The 15,392-nt window shown below is 34.1% G+C and overlaps 1 protein-coding gene across 2 annotated transcripts; it reads left to right on the top strand.

The window, feature by feature from the left end:
• The first annotated feature begins 8,532 nt into the window (after positions 1–8,532).
• On the top strand, positions 8,533–11,949 carry LOC107960069 (lipid phosphate phosphatase 2). Of its 2 annotated transcripts, XM_016896276.2 has the most exons (9): positions 8,533–8,694; positions 8,885–9,014; positions 9,775–10,032; positions 10,133–10,220; positions 10,315–10,424; positions 10,900–10,990; positions 11,073–11,261; positions 11,335–11,394; positions 11,481–11,949. In XM_016896276.2, the coding sequence occupies exons 2-9, from the start codon at positions 8,955–8,957 to the stop codon at positions 11,681–11,683; spliced, it is 1,059 nt and encodes a 352-aa protein (XP_016751765.1). In that variant the 5' UTR covers positions 8,533–8,694; positions 8,885–8,954; the 3' UTR covers positions 11,684–11,949. The 2 variants fall into 2 exon arrangements, with proteins under 2 accessions (XP_016751765.1, XP_016751764.1); XM_016896275.2 differs by lacking the exon at positions 8,533–8,694 and having other exon boundaries at positions 8,808–9,014.
• Positions 11,950–15,392: the final 3,443 nt, after the last annotated feature.

The following is a 15,392-nucleotide window of genomic DNA, read 5'->3' as shown; positions in this document are numbered from 1 at the left end:
TTGGTAAATTAAAGTATTCTAAACAGGGATATCAATATGAATGGGCCTAAAGCCTATTCTCAGCCCAAATAGGCCCATATGCTCATGTGGCCCTTTTAGCCCAAATCTAGTCCAATATTTACTATACAATCAAACAACTTATCCAATTGGACCCATAGGCCCATTAGGCCCACATGACCCCTTTCGGCCCGAAGTAGCCATCCTATAGTTAGAGTAGCGAGAAAATACATACTTGATAGGAGACTGGAGTTAATCCACGCTCCGAGCACTCTTAGCCGACGCCCAACCCAAACGAGCACGCCATACAGTGAAAGGGATCAGCCAAGAAAATGTACCTTTACTCTCCTCATGGTTCCCTCTATTTAAAGTCAGCTTCGCAACCACTCTTATGTTAGCTTCCCGATGTGGGATCCCTCCAACATTAGAGTTTAAATTTAACACCAACTCTTGCCACCCCCTGTTAGCAAAATAAATGCTCCTTGCTTGCCATGGGATTCGAACCCATGCCTCCCCTCAGATGCTCCACACGCTACTTGCCACTAAGCCACAAGGCTTTTTGTGTCATATTTTATCCCCAATTAATTATAAGGTCTAAAGGCCAAAGTCCAGGTTCCCTTAAAAAAACCAGAATAAATTGCAAGAGCCAAGGCTTGAACCCAGGCTCCCATACAACCTTAATGATGCCACAACCACTAGACTACAAGCTTCCTTGTGTCATTTATTTAACACAATAATTTAAAAGGCCCTCATCCAAGCATCCAGGTTTTTTTTCACTTAATACCAAAATTTTTGCTAAAGCCCAGGTTTGAACCCAAGATTTCTCCAACACTTTTCAGGGCCATTAACCACTAAAGCAGACATTTAATTGTGTCATTTCATTGCACAATTAAATACCTATATATAACCTCCTTACGGACCCACACTCAAGGCTCAATACTTCTAGGCCCAAATTCAGGGTGTTACATGAGTTCTAAATGCTAAGGGATCAAATTGAAGTGATAATTGAAGTAGAGGGCCTTAAATGGCAATTATACCATGATATTTTCATGTGACAAAAATGGATATACATAGGTAGAAATAACAAAAAAAATTAATGAAGGGCATTTTAGTAAAGTGTTAAATAAAAGAATTAAAAAGGGAAAAAGATGGCAAAAATGTGCTCATCTTCTTCCTTAGGCCGAATTTCAAAGGTTCTCCATAGCTAGGGTTTGTTTCAAGTTTTCAAGCTTCATTGTAAGTGATTCCAAGCCCCATTTTTAATGTTCTTTACGTTTTTGGAGTCCCTGTAACTTGATTAAGCTTATTCCAGCAATAATTTAACCTAGGGTTTATATTTGGAAAAATACCCATAGGTGAAATGTGTTTATTTTGATGTTTTATGGTAGAATATGAAGCTTGAAATTGTGTTAAACAACTTTTTCTCAGCGATTTTACGTGAAAACGAGTAAAAAGACATAATCGGTAAAAATACCTAATGTTCATAAGTACATGTTAGAGTGAGACTTTGATGTTGCCATAGAAGGGAAAAATGATCAGCATGTCATAAAACATAAGAAAATTGGATGAAGTTTAATTTCTGTGCCTTGGGGCAAAAGCGTAAATATGTAAAAGTTTAGGGGTAAAAGTGTAATTTTGCCAAAGTTTGAGTCAATGACTGTTTTAATAAATTTGAGTATTAAATAAGCTAAATTTTTTATTATAGATAAAGAAGAACGAAATTCAGAGTTAGACCGGGGAAAGAAAAAGATAGTGGACTAAATCGGTATAGCTAATCGTATTTTGTTTTGAGGTAAGTTTGCAGAAAATAAATGCAATATTCTATTATTTTATGTTAATGTTGTTAATTTCCAGCATGTGTATATTTATTTTATGAAATTATTCAAAGAATACTCAATCATGAATTGATAGAGAAGTAATTTCAGAAAGTCCCGGTTGAACCTTAGTAATGTGTAGGATACAAATGTCATGACATTAGGGTTTAAGGATACCATGTAAGACCATGCCAAGGCATGGCAATTGGTAAGGTTTCTAAAGCAAGGATACCATGTAAGACCATGTCAAGACATGGCATTGATAAGTTACTATAAGGCAAATGTCTCATGTAAGACCATGCCAAGGCATGGCATTGGTGAGTTCATAAGGCAAGATATCATGTAAGACCATGTCGAGACATGACAATGGTAAGTTTCAAAAGGATGCCATGTAAGACCATGACAAGTCATGGCAATGGTAAGGTACCCGTGTATCCTTAGTATTCCAAGTGGTTCAACGGGAAAATTTAAAGAGAATATCAAGGTAAGGTAAGGTAAGACGAGTTATACTAAAAAGGTAAGACAAGTTCATGCTAGAAGAACAAAGGTAAGTATATAATGTTCATGTATGCTTGATAAGGAAAAAGGTAAGTAAAATGCATTAATAAATCCACAATGCACACATATTCTTCGGGAGGCTGGATCATTCAAGGAACACTCGTCCAGGCTAGATCCTTTCTACATTTGAGATCAACGGATTACTTGTTCGGGCTAAATCCTTTTCTGCAACACATGCAGGATCTCAAGTCATGCAAGCCATGGTTTAACAATCGAATTTCCCTTTTAATCCTCAACCGGAGCATTTATCATCATATCATTATTATTGACATATTTCATGGATTTTGATGCCATCATTATAACTAAATATCATGCATTCATAACACATGTAATTAGGCATATTAATAGTTTACTTAAAGTTATTCGAACTTACCTGGTATCTATTTCGGTTTTGCGTCTCAGTTATTCTGAAACCTTTCGTTTTCCTCGATCGACCTCCGAAATTTGTTCATCAGGGTCTATAACAATAAAAATGAATCATTAATTCTTTTCAAGTCTAAATTTCACTCCAAACAAAATAACCGTTTTGCCCCTAACCTTTCACATTATTTACAATTTAGTTCTTAGGCTTGTATTGTAACACCCCGAACCCGAGACCGACACCGGAGTCGAACACGAGGTGTTAACAGACTTTAAACCCCTTATAAAAATATTTCCCAGACACTGCCAATCTGCGTACTAGTCGCTTTAAAAATCATATCTTGAGTTTCACAACTCGAAAATCAGTTTCGTGATTTTTCCCCGAAACTAGACTCATATGTCCATCTACATATTTTTTTCTAGAATTTTTGGTCGGGCCAATTAGTACAGTTTATTAGTCAAAGTCTCCCATGTTACAGGGATCGACTACCCTGACCTTTGCGCATTACGACTTGGATATCTCCCTGTACAGGGCTTCAATACTGATGCCGTTTGTTTCTATAGAAACTAGACTCAGAGAGGAATCTATCCATATATGGTATGACTCCTAATTATCTCTGGTTAATTTATAATGAATTTCCAAAGTAGGAACAGGAAATCTAGAAACCGTTCTGGCCCTGTCTCACGAGAACCTGAATATCTCTTAACATACTGTCCGTATGATTGTTTCGTTACTTTCCTATGAAAGTAGATTCATCAAGGTTTGTTTAAATAATTTATTCACTATTTAATTCCCTTCCTACTATTTTTAGTGATTTTCCAAATCTACATCACTGCTGCTGTCAGCATCTGCCTTTAAGGTAGACTTTACCTATTTCATGGTTTCCATGATTCAACTAGCCCTTTTTGCATAAATAGCACAATTTATGGAAGTGATTAACCATCCCCATGGCCAATCCTTGTCAAGCATATCCACACCAAATGATTATAACAATATACTCAAACACATATAAGCCATTTTCGCATGGCTATCCAAAATTTATACAAGTCCAAAGGGTCCACGACCCACAACAAACGGGTAGTCCTATACATGCCATTTCGAAGTTCAACCAAAATTGTACCAAAAGGGGGCTTTGATAGTGTGGGCGACTTTGACCTCAAGATCCCGAGTCCGATAGCTGGAGAACCAAATCTATAAAACAGAGGAGCAATGAAACGGAGTAAGCAATTTATGCTTAGTAAGTTTTGAGCAAGGAAGTCCAGCACAACAAAAGTATAGCATTCATATAGCTAAACGGATAATTTCATATGCACAAATTTACAATATCGTACTTGCTTCACATTATCAACCCTTATGTACATACACAAAAGATCAACTCAGCCAAAGGCCGGTAGCTCGTTTATCAACTGAGCGAATACTTATTTGTAAGGGCTCAACTAAATTCAAGCACATACGAAACATACCTCAATGTTGGGATGTTTCGAGAGTATTAACTGGAATTTTACAGCAAGTTCATCATTCCCAAATCACGTACCTTCGGAATTTAACCGGATATAGCTCCTCGTTCAAATGCCTTCGGGACATAGCCCGGTTATAGTAATTCGCACAAATGCCTTCGGGACTTAACCCGGATTTAGTAACTCGCACAAATGCCTTCGGGACTTAACCCGGATTTAGTAACTCGCACAAATGCCTTCGGGACTTAACCCGGATTTAGTAACTCACACAAATGCCTTCGGGCTTAGCCCGGAATTAGTATCTCGCACAAATGCCTTCGGATCTTAGTCCGGATATTGTCACTTAGCACAAGCCTTCGGGACTTAGCCCGGACAGCATTCAAATAACCATGCACATTTAACAATAAATCATGGCCCATTCGTATTTCATTTTCGTTAGCAAAACTCAAACACAAGACACTTATCATTCTTGCAAATTTGGCTCAATAGCCACACAAAGAGCATGATTTTAATTTGCTCAAAACATGATCTAATCACATCATAATTTAAGCTCTTTTACTCAAGAACTTACCTCGGGTGTTGTCGAACGATTCCGATAGCTATTCGACCACTTTTTCCTTCCCTTTATCGGATTTAGTTCCCCTTTGCTCTTGAGCTTAATTAAACAAATAAATTGATTTAATCATTTGAGCATCGAAAAGAGGAACACAAGGCACTTAGCCCATATTTATACATTAGACATTAAAGTCACATATGTACGGAATCATGAATCAAACTCAACATTTTAGCTAATTTTTCCCCCTTGGCCGAATATGCATGTCTATTTTGGGGCCGATTTCAACACTTAATACATTCTACAAGTATGGTCACTTGTATTGACTAAACACCCTTTTGTTTCAAGTTCAAAACTTGGCTAATACACACATATACACACTAGTAAAGCATCCTCTCCCTTTCCATCAATTTAACACATGCATTGCTCATTAACATGCAAAAGTTATATTCGGCCTTAGCACACAACTTGCTAGCCGATTCTTCTCCATTTAGCAACCAATGCACATATGTGCTCACTCAAAAATGCTAAAAAGGAGGTTCAAGAATCATCAAGCCACCATCACATGCATCATTAACAAGCTTCATATTTAGCATGCAATGGCATTAACACAAACTCCACCTAGGCCGAATCTTAACTCATCCTCATGCCTCATCACCACAACATCAAACATCAACCAAGAATGATGCATCCATGGCCGAGTGTCATTTCCATCACATAGCAAGATTTAGACCATGGGCTAGGTAGAACTCAAGCTAACAACTAAAACATGCATGCATCTCATGGAACATCATCAAACATACCTTAGCCTAGCTACATGCATGGCCGAACCTCTTCAACCTTTCTTCTTCCTTTCTCCTTAAAATTTTTGGCCAAGGATGAACCAAAGGATGAGCATTTTTTTTCTTTGTTTTTTTCTTTCTAGTTTCGGCTAAATGAAGATGAGAAAGGATGAACAAAAATTTTCTCCTTTCTTTTCTTTAGCTCACGGCAATGGGGGGGGAAACAACTACACATTTTTTTTTTGTATTCATCATACTCCTTTTCATTATTTTATGCCCATGCCCCTTATTTTATTTTTTTCCTACAAACCTCACTAGGCCAACATGTTCCCAACATGTTTCCACCCATAGCATGGCCAACCACTAGCTCAAATTTTGGGTAATTTGACATGCAAACCCATCATTTTCACAACATGCATTAATAGACCATTTTAAATTAGCCTATCATATTTTCACCATGTCTCATATAAATCCCTATTTAATAATTTCTCATGCAATTGGCAAAATTGGAGAATGAAACTTCCACATACTCATGTACACACATAATAAGCATAGAATATGGAAATCAATTATTTTCATGACTCGGTTTTGTGGTCCCGAAACCACTTCCCGACTAGGGTCAATTTTGGGCTGTCACATGTATGATGAAATGCATGAATTTTCTACATTACCCAAGCCTAGCCGAATGTTCTTTCATCTCATGGCAGCCCAGATTTCTCCATTATTTCACATTTTCACCACATATTTTACACCTTTTGCAAAAAGGTCCTTTTAGGGGATTTTCATGAAAATCACCTAGAAAAATATGTTTAACACACATCCAGCTTTCATATTCCTCCATAAAACATCAAGAAATAAACATGTCACACATGGTTCATTCTGCAAACATGAACCCTAACTCAAAATATGGGTAGAAATGGAGAGAGTAAGCTACCGGGATTTCAAAAATACGAAGAACATTAAAAACGAGGCTTGGGAGCACCTACTATTAAGCTTGAAAATGTTGAAAACCCTAGCTATGGAGGGCTTGAGAAATTCAGCTGGATGAGGAAGAAGAATGGCTAATTTTTGCCTTCATTTTCCCATTTTATTTCATTAATTAGCCAAATAACCAAAATGTCCTTAAGCCCTTTCTTTAAAATTTTATCCATACATGCCCTTTTTTTCAAATAACTTAGAAATTGGGAAAATTTCTCTTTAAGACCTTATAATTAATAATCTAAATCAATTTCATACAAATTGCTTCTAGAATCCAAGTTTTGCAATTTATTCAATTTGGTCCTTATTTTCCAATTGGACACCTTACTCATAGAATTTCCTCATGAAGCTTTAACACATGCATATTTTCATAATCTAAACCTCATAATAATCATAAAATAAATTTTTCAACGTCGAATTTGTAGTCCCAAAACACTGTTCCGACTAGGCCCTATTTTGGGATATTATAGTAGTAAACACACGAGCAGAGACACGGTCGTGTGTCTCAACCGTGTGGAGGACACGACCTATGGGCACGGGCATGTGCCTCGACTGTGTGCCTTAAATTGGATGCTGACGTCAGAAACAGAATGTCAAGGTTTTTAGACAAGGGCTAGGACACGGGCGTGCCATGGCTGTGTGAGGGACACGGGCCATTGACACAGGCGTGTGTCAGGCCGTGTGAAAACCCCTGTATGTTTGAATTTAGAGTTTAATTCACTTAGGTCTGGGACACGGGCGTGTCCCTAGATTACTTAGGATGTATGTGTCACACGGGCCATCAACACGGGCGTGTTGCCCTTCCACACGGGCGTGTGCCCTATTTCAATGGTTATTTTTTTCTAAAGTTGGTTAAGGACCTGAGATGGTCCCGAATGTTTTCCAAGGGACGTTTGAGGGCTCGTGGGCCCATGTTAAAGAGGGTTTAGACATAGTTTGAAAAAAATAGTTTTAAATTTGATCAAGTCATGATAATTCAAAAACGTTGGAATGTATGTGTTTAAGTGTGGTAACGCTTCGTACCCCGTCCCGGCGTAAGACTCAGGTGTAGGGTGTTACATGGTCGAAACAATCTCAATCTCATATCTCATATAAATGCTCACTCTCGAGAGCTACACTCGGTTTGCTCATACAAGCTGAAGGTCAAGACGTAGCTACACGGTGCTGCTCACACAAGCTGATGAGTAACCGCAACACATGCCGAAAAACTCAACCACCGGTAGAACGTACAGGACCAGCACCCAAAATACAATAACCCCTAATGACATGTCATTTGTATCCTATCTATTTCTAAGGTTCAACCAGGATTTATACATTGTCAATAACTCAAGTTTGAATCGAGATGAATTTTATAGTTCGAATAATTTGAATAACATATTGGTGTAAATACCATTTTGGCCCTATCAAGTTTAAAAATAAGAAAATTGGTATCTCTCTCAACAAAAATTACAAAATAATTTTTAAAATTTAAAATATTTATAAAAATTTCAAAAAAGATTCTAAAAATATATATAAATAAAGTTAAAAAAATTAAAAAAATTTAACAATAATAATTTTGGGATCTAAATAAATTTATTAGTGATTCAAGTTTATTATACTAAAATATATATTTTTTTTTGCTTTGAAAAACTTTTCAAATATATTATATATATGATTTCAAATTTATGTGCTCTAATATAGAATTAGTTATACTATAACAAAATTTTAATTTGACATGTTTAATTCTTTAATTTCACTCGGCTCGATTCGATAAAATTTCAAATCGAGTTAGAATCATAAAATAGAACTCATCAACTTGATTAATTCAAATTTTTTTCACTCAATTCGACTCGATTCGATCGAATACTCACCCCTACTTATGATATCAATTTATCGAGAGACTTAAATAAAATTATAGATATTATTTGAATTTATTATTATTATTTACAGGATTCATCCCTAACGAAAGGAAAGCAAAGTATCAAGGCGTCCTTTTCCTTCACTACCCTTAACAGCCAATTCATCCACCAACAAAAAGTGAGAAAACCGCATAAATTAACCGTCACCCGCCCATTTCTTTTCATTTCCAAGCAACCCCTTCCTCTCTCTCTCTCTCTCGGTTAATGTTATCTTTCTTGTTTTCTATCAAGTGAAAAATCGTTCTAAAAGATTATCAGGGCAACATTACTATTACCGATATGTAGTATACTATACGGTAAGTTTTCGTTTTCCTCTACGTTCGCTTTTGCTTTTGCTTTTGCTTTGATTTGACCTCTAATGGCCCCTTATCACATCTTTTTCTATATCTTGCTTTGAAGTTGGAAAGATGTAGATTCTGTTTTTCTTTCTTTCCTTTCTTAGTCTAATTATTTATTATTATTAATGTGCCGGCCATGTTTGTTTAGGAAATTCCATGCATCGTTGGTGTTTGAATCTTTGAATCTTTAATCTCTGAGTTCCATTTTCACACCGGTTATGGCTTGGAACAAACTCGGATCGCTTTTCTCTTTTCTCAAATTCCAGGGCATTTTGCAGGTTAGTTTCCTTTTATCAAAATCATCTGAACTTTTTTTTATTTTTACCTCTGTTCAAATATATTTTCAAGTCTTCCTAGAATTATTTTTCATGATTTGCTCTGGTTTTTCTTTCCTTAATATGAGTGTTCCTTTATTTGTTTTGATTATTCCTTTCTTGTTTTGTAGCCATTACCATGAACCACGGCCTTTCCTGTTGTGTACCTTTCTTGTTTTGAGGAACTTTATTTAAGTAAAATTATAAAAATGTAAATGTTAAAATATTTTAGTTAAAAAAAACTTAAATTTAATTCTTAAATTTCTTCATTTAATAAAAAAAATTAAAATTGAATAAATTAATTTTTGACAGAGACTAAAAAAAATATTTTTTTCAATTTAATCTACCCTTAGCTTCACTTCAGCCTAATACAATAGAAATGTCGGAGAAATAATGATAAATTAAAAGAACAAAAAAAAAATTGGAGAAGATAAAAATATGATCAAAACACAGCCAATATGTCCAGACGTGATATATTTTATTTTTTTAAACTTTGTAATTTTGTCTCAAATGAGTAATTTGATTTTATTCTTATATGCATGTTAATATGCAACTAAAAATTATTAATTCCACATTTTTATTGGTTATTATTGTAGAAAACTAGTTTTATTACCGTATATATTTTTCATATTATTAATATGTCAAGGTTTTGTAGTGCTCAACTGCTCCATATCTAATATGGATAAAGTTGAAACTCGTCTAATCTTAGAGTTTGAATCTTCAGCGGCTGCGACAGCAGCAGGCGCCACGTCAGTCGGAGAGAGCTAGGGAGGCGGCTAAGCGAGCCGAATACCCTATTAGAACATATGGAGCGAAAGTGGCTTGGAATCATTTACATGATTGGTTTATATTAATGCTCCTGGTCATCATAGAAGTTGGTTTGTTTGTCATCCATCCATTTTATCGATTTGTTGGAAAGGATATGATGGGTGATCTCAGGTATCCAATGAAAGACAACACCATCCCAGTGTGGGCTGTTCCTGTAAGTATTGATTTCTGCTTATTAGAGCATTTGCTGTTTCGTTTTTGTATAAAAATATGCTTTTACTAACGGGATTCATTGATTACATGTGTTTGATCAGATTTACTCGGTTTTGTTACCAATCTGTGTGTCCATCTTCTTCTATTATCGTAGGAAAGATGTGCATGATCTTCACCACAGCGTTTTAGGTAATGCCCATTCTGCTTTAAGGAGTAAAACAGAAGAGTCCAGTGTGTGTGTGTGCATATTTATATAACGGGTTTTGATGATGTTGAAGGGCAGGCCTGTTGTTTGCTGTACTAATTACTGCTGTTATCACGGATGCAATCAAAGATACTGTCGGTCGGCCTCGACCAGATTTTTTCTGGCGTTGCTTTCCCGACGGAAAAGATGTGAGTCTTGGTATTTTTGTAGTCGCAAGGATAAATTTAGCTTTTATTTATTTTGTTATCTCTTGGGGTCATTTCAACTTTGAATTTTTAAAATTTAGTTAAATTAGTTGTTTTTAGATGAAAATTAATTGAACGATTAACAGTTCAAGTATAATTCATAATAAAATTTAAAAATATATATATATTTAAAAAATTAACAAATTTCAAAAAGTTGATAAAATCTTTTAAAAAAATTTGTCCATGTTAATAAAATTAAAAAAAATATTTTATTAATATATCAAATTCTAACTTATATTTAAATTACTGAATTTTTTAAAAAAAAAAATTATTAGTCTTCAATATTTATATTTAGACAAGAAAAAGCGTGATTCTCTAAAAATCGTCTGCATATAAAATTAAAACAAAAAAATCTTCTGAATGTGTATATTCAATATAAATAGGTATGTATTTGATAGATATGAACATCATTCCTCAGGTTTATGATAAATGGGGTAACGTTGTGTGTCATGGAAACAAAGCGGACATAAAGGAAGGACATAAGAGCTTCCCAAGCGGTCATGCATCCTGTAAGTACTTCTCTCAGAACCATTTTTACGCTTAGGATAGATAATCCATAAAACAATAAAAAGAAGATATATTGCATTGCAGGGTCATTTGCAGGGTTAGGTTATCTGTCACTGTACTTAGCAGGAAAAATCCATACATTTGATCGCCAAGGACATATCGCCAAACTCTGCATCACTCTTATTCCTCTGCTCGCTGCATCTCTTGTCTCCATTTCTCGTGTTGATGACTATTGGCACCATTGGAACGATGTCTTCGCTGGTGGTTTTCTAGGTATTCTTCTCTACATCTCTTATAGATATACATATCGGAAATGTGGTTACATTGGAATTGTTCGATTTTACAGGCCTTGTCGTCTCTGCATTTTGCTACCGTCAGTTCTTCCCAAACCCATACGATGATGATGGTAATGCTTTCATTCTCTTCCATCTTTCTTGAACTTAAATAATTTGATTTAATTTCGAGTTTCATGTATTGATATGTGTTTTACAGGATGGGGGCCTTATGCTTATTTTGATGCACTGTTGGAGGAATTGTCGGATAACAATGGAGATGGGGCTGCTCAAACTACAAATCAACTCACTGCACACCCAACCATGGGGGTTCATATTGTAAATCAAACACGAGGATCAAAAGGTGATTCAGATTATGGTCCAAGCTCAAGATTAGATGACATAGAATTAGGAAGAAGGTGAGATCTCATCTTTCCTGTCATAAAATTGGTTGGATTCCACATCTTAGAGATTGTTCAAATTAAAAGTGAGTTTATATACAAATGTAAACTGTAAATTTCAGAATAGTTAAAAAAGGGGTTGTAAACTTACTAAATCTCAGATCTAAGTCTTGGACTCATCATATGCCATATGGAACTATGTGAATTATACATTGTGTTATTTCAATTTCTGCCATCTCGAAATAATTTGTAAAATTTAATCTAATACGAAAGATTCTTCAAAATTTATCAATTTAGTAGTTTTTTCTTCATATTTTAATTAATTAAGGGTAAATTGCACCAATTGCTCTAAACTTTGTTTAAAATTATATTTTGATTATCTAACTTTCAAAAGTTACGTAATAGTCACTAATATTATTAAATTGTTATATTTTTGTCTCTTGATTGTTAACTTCCATTAAAAAAGTATAGTACACCTTAATTCAAAAGGTTAATAGTTAATTTGGTCCTTGAGCTATAGTTAAAAAATCATTTTGATATTTTAAAATTTTCTTAATAATATTATAAAAAAGTTTTAAAAAAGTCTTAAAAATACTAAATAAAATTCATATAAGAAGGCAATTGCAACAAGGATAAACCGAGAATTTTGCAGCCAATTTTTCTATAACCAATCTCAAAAAAATCATAGTCTCTGAACTTCATATAAAGAATTTCATAAAAAAAATTTAAAAACCCGTTCACTTTAATCCTACTTGTTTTTTCATTTGCTTTGTTGTTTTACGCTCTCTTTAATTTCATCTTTCATTGTTTTTTTTTCATGCAAATATTTGTCAACTCCACTCTTTCCAAATCATTAAATAATATATATGTTTTATTTATAGTTGAAACTAAAATATTAGCTTTGAATTTGAGAGAAGATATGGTGGGCTTGGAGAAGAAGTAAAACACTTTGTATTATAAATTTAAAAAATCCAAAATTTCAAAATTTAAAAATACTTGTCATATAATAAATATATGTTTTATTTATTGTTAAATGTAGGATACTTTGTATTATAAATTAAAAGAAAAAAAATCTCAAATTTTAATAATTGTTATATAAATTTTTTTCACCTTCATCATAAGTATGTCATAATCTTATAATAAATATTATTAAGTATTAATTAACAGTAATTGTAAATAATAATGTAGATTTATAATGATAATAGATAATTAAATCAACAATAATATTATTAATAATAATAACACGAAATTCGAATTAGTCCAAACTCTTTAATTGTTTTATTAGAGCTACAAAATAGGATTATAATAAACAACCTATTTTGGCCGAGGAATTACCTAGAAGTGAAGGTTTTACTTCTATGTGCATGTGGGTGAGAGAGAAGGCGCAAAATTTCAAGCATTTTTATGGTATCTAGCTAGGAAGTAAGTTCTTTTATTGGTGAGCGATTGAAGGTGCAAGATGACGTAATAGTGTGAACTCAGAATCTATTAAACTAAGCTCAGTTGGTTACTCATAAACAAATCCAACTTCATTGCATGCCAAGTCTAATGCTCCTACACAAATGCACTTTAATGAGCCTGAATCAAAGATGGAAAAAGGGTGAGTGAAAAAAAAAAAAAAAGGCCATATTGCAAATTCCATTCATAAATAGACGTGATTATGGGTTGAGCCATTCACTTAGGTTAAAAAGTCCGTCCGAAATATGAGAGGATTTAGGTAAAAATATAGGTCCAAAAAATAGGTCTGGACACAAAAATAAAGCCCATTTTCTAAACTGGTCGGGCCTCAGGTAAGATTTTTTGGCCTTGCCCAAATTTGCCTAAATTTTTTCATTGTCGTTTACTACTTTTTTATGTTGTTTGCTGTCATTTTACTATTATATTGCTACTATTTTATTGTTATTGTTTGGATATTGTATAACTATTGTTTTATTATTAATTTTGCTAAAAAATAGGTCTGGACACAAAAATAAAGCCCATTTTCTAAACTGGTCGGGCCTCAGGTAAGATTTTTTGGCCTTGCCCAAATTTGCCTAAATTTTTTCATTGTCGTTTACTACTTTTTTATGTTGTTTGCTGTCATTTTACTATTATATTGCTACTATTTTGTTGTTATTGTTTGGATATTGTATAACTATTGTTTTATTATTAATTTTGCTACTATTTTAGAGGCATTTGTTTACTAAATTGCAACTATCTTAATGTTATTTAAGTATAAAGACTTTTTTAATGTATTTTCAATTTGTTGGGAAACATTTATTTTAATTTTTTTAGTGTATTTGATAAACCGTAAATTATATATATTTTTACCCCATGTTTAATGCATTTTATGGATGATTTCTCATTAGAATTGGTGAATTCGATGCTCCTAATGCTTTAATTTCATGTTTTATATTTAGGAAGCATAGGAGAGTGAAAGGAACGAGAAACGGGCCAAAAACGGAAAAAATGGGCCAAATATGAAATCAGCACGGCCTGGACCTCCTTACATGGGTAGACCACACGGCAATGTCAATTTGGCAGGCTCGAACACGGCCTAAAGTAATTGAACAAGGGCGTGTGCCACGGGCGTGTCCCTGCCTAGCCCAAGATGAGTCCAATTCGAAAAAGGCCAATTTTGAGGGCTTTTAGGCATTCCAAAACCTATAAATACACCCTCGAGGAGGAGGAAAATGGAGACGGAGAATAGGGGGTAAGGAATTACTCCAAGGAAGCCGATTGATCCATCTCAGAAGTTGGATTCATCATTAAGACTGAAGATCTCTCCTCAATTTCCCTTCAGGAGTTTTGGGTTTTCTTTATGTTTTGTATTCTTTATTCTTCTGAGATGTTTTCTTATTTAGTTATGAACTAAAACCCCTAAATACCTAAGGGGAATGAAACCTAAGATGAATCTTGTTATTATTTTTTGAATCTTATGATAAATATTTAACTTGTTCTTAATTATGTGTTCTTAATTCTTGTTTTAATATCCCAGGATACTGATTCAAGACAAGCTCTTATTCAAAGGAGGAATAGACCCTGTCTAAGAGTACATTTTTCATAATTAAGCGGAGTTGATTGCGCACCTAGACATAGGGTGAAAAGATTTTGTCGGATTAGGGTGAAACCTAATAAGGGGATCCATAGATCGAGTTAATGCAACTCTAGAGTGTTAATTAGAGAAAAGTCTCAGTTATTCAATCTAGGGATTAGACGTTATTAGTCTTGAATAGGGATAATAACATAACTTAGGGATCTCTACGGAACAAGTTAAATGAATAGTTCATCCGATTCGGAGCCAGAATAACAAGTAAAGTCTAGGTGGATTTTTCCTTAGGTATTCCCTTAAGTCAATCGATTTTCCCCAAAAGTAATTCCTCAATTCTTTTCTCTGTGCGTTCTTAGTTTAGATAATTAGTTAATTAAAACAAAACCTCTTTATTCTTAGGCTAGATAATAAAAAGACAGTCATTACTAGTACTTTTAGTTCCTTTGGGTTCGACAATCTGGTTTTGCTAAAACTATACTACTGTTCGATAGGTACACTTGCCTACATCACGATAATAGTTAGTTTAAGAACGAGTAATTATAAATATTTAAAACTATCACGAAATCTCACGATCAAGTTTTTTGCGCTGTTGTCGGGGAACTAAGATATTAGGAATGCTCAATTTTTATTACTTTAGCCATTTATTTTTCTTGTAATTTAATTTTTTTATTATTATTATTTATTAACCTACTCTTTCTTT

The sequence above is a fragment of the Gossypium hirsutum genome, chromosome A05 (assembly GCF_007990345.1).
Source record: "Gossypium hirsutum isolate 1008001.06 chromosome A05, Gossypium_hirsutum_v2.1, whole genome shotgun sequence".
NCBI classification, from domain to species: Eukaryota; Viridiplantae; Streptophyta; class Magnoliopsida; order Malvales; family Malvaceae; genus Gossypium; species Gossypium hirsutum.
The sequence above is the reverse complement of the archived record's forward strand: the minus strand, read 5'-3'. Positions and strand labels throughout refer to the sequence as shown.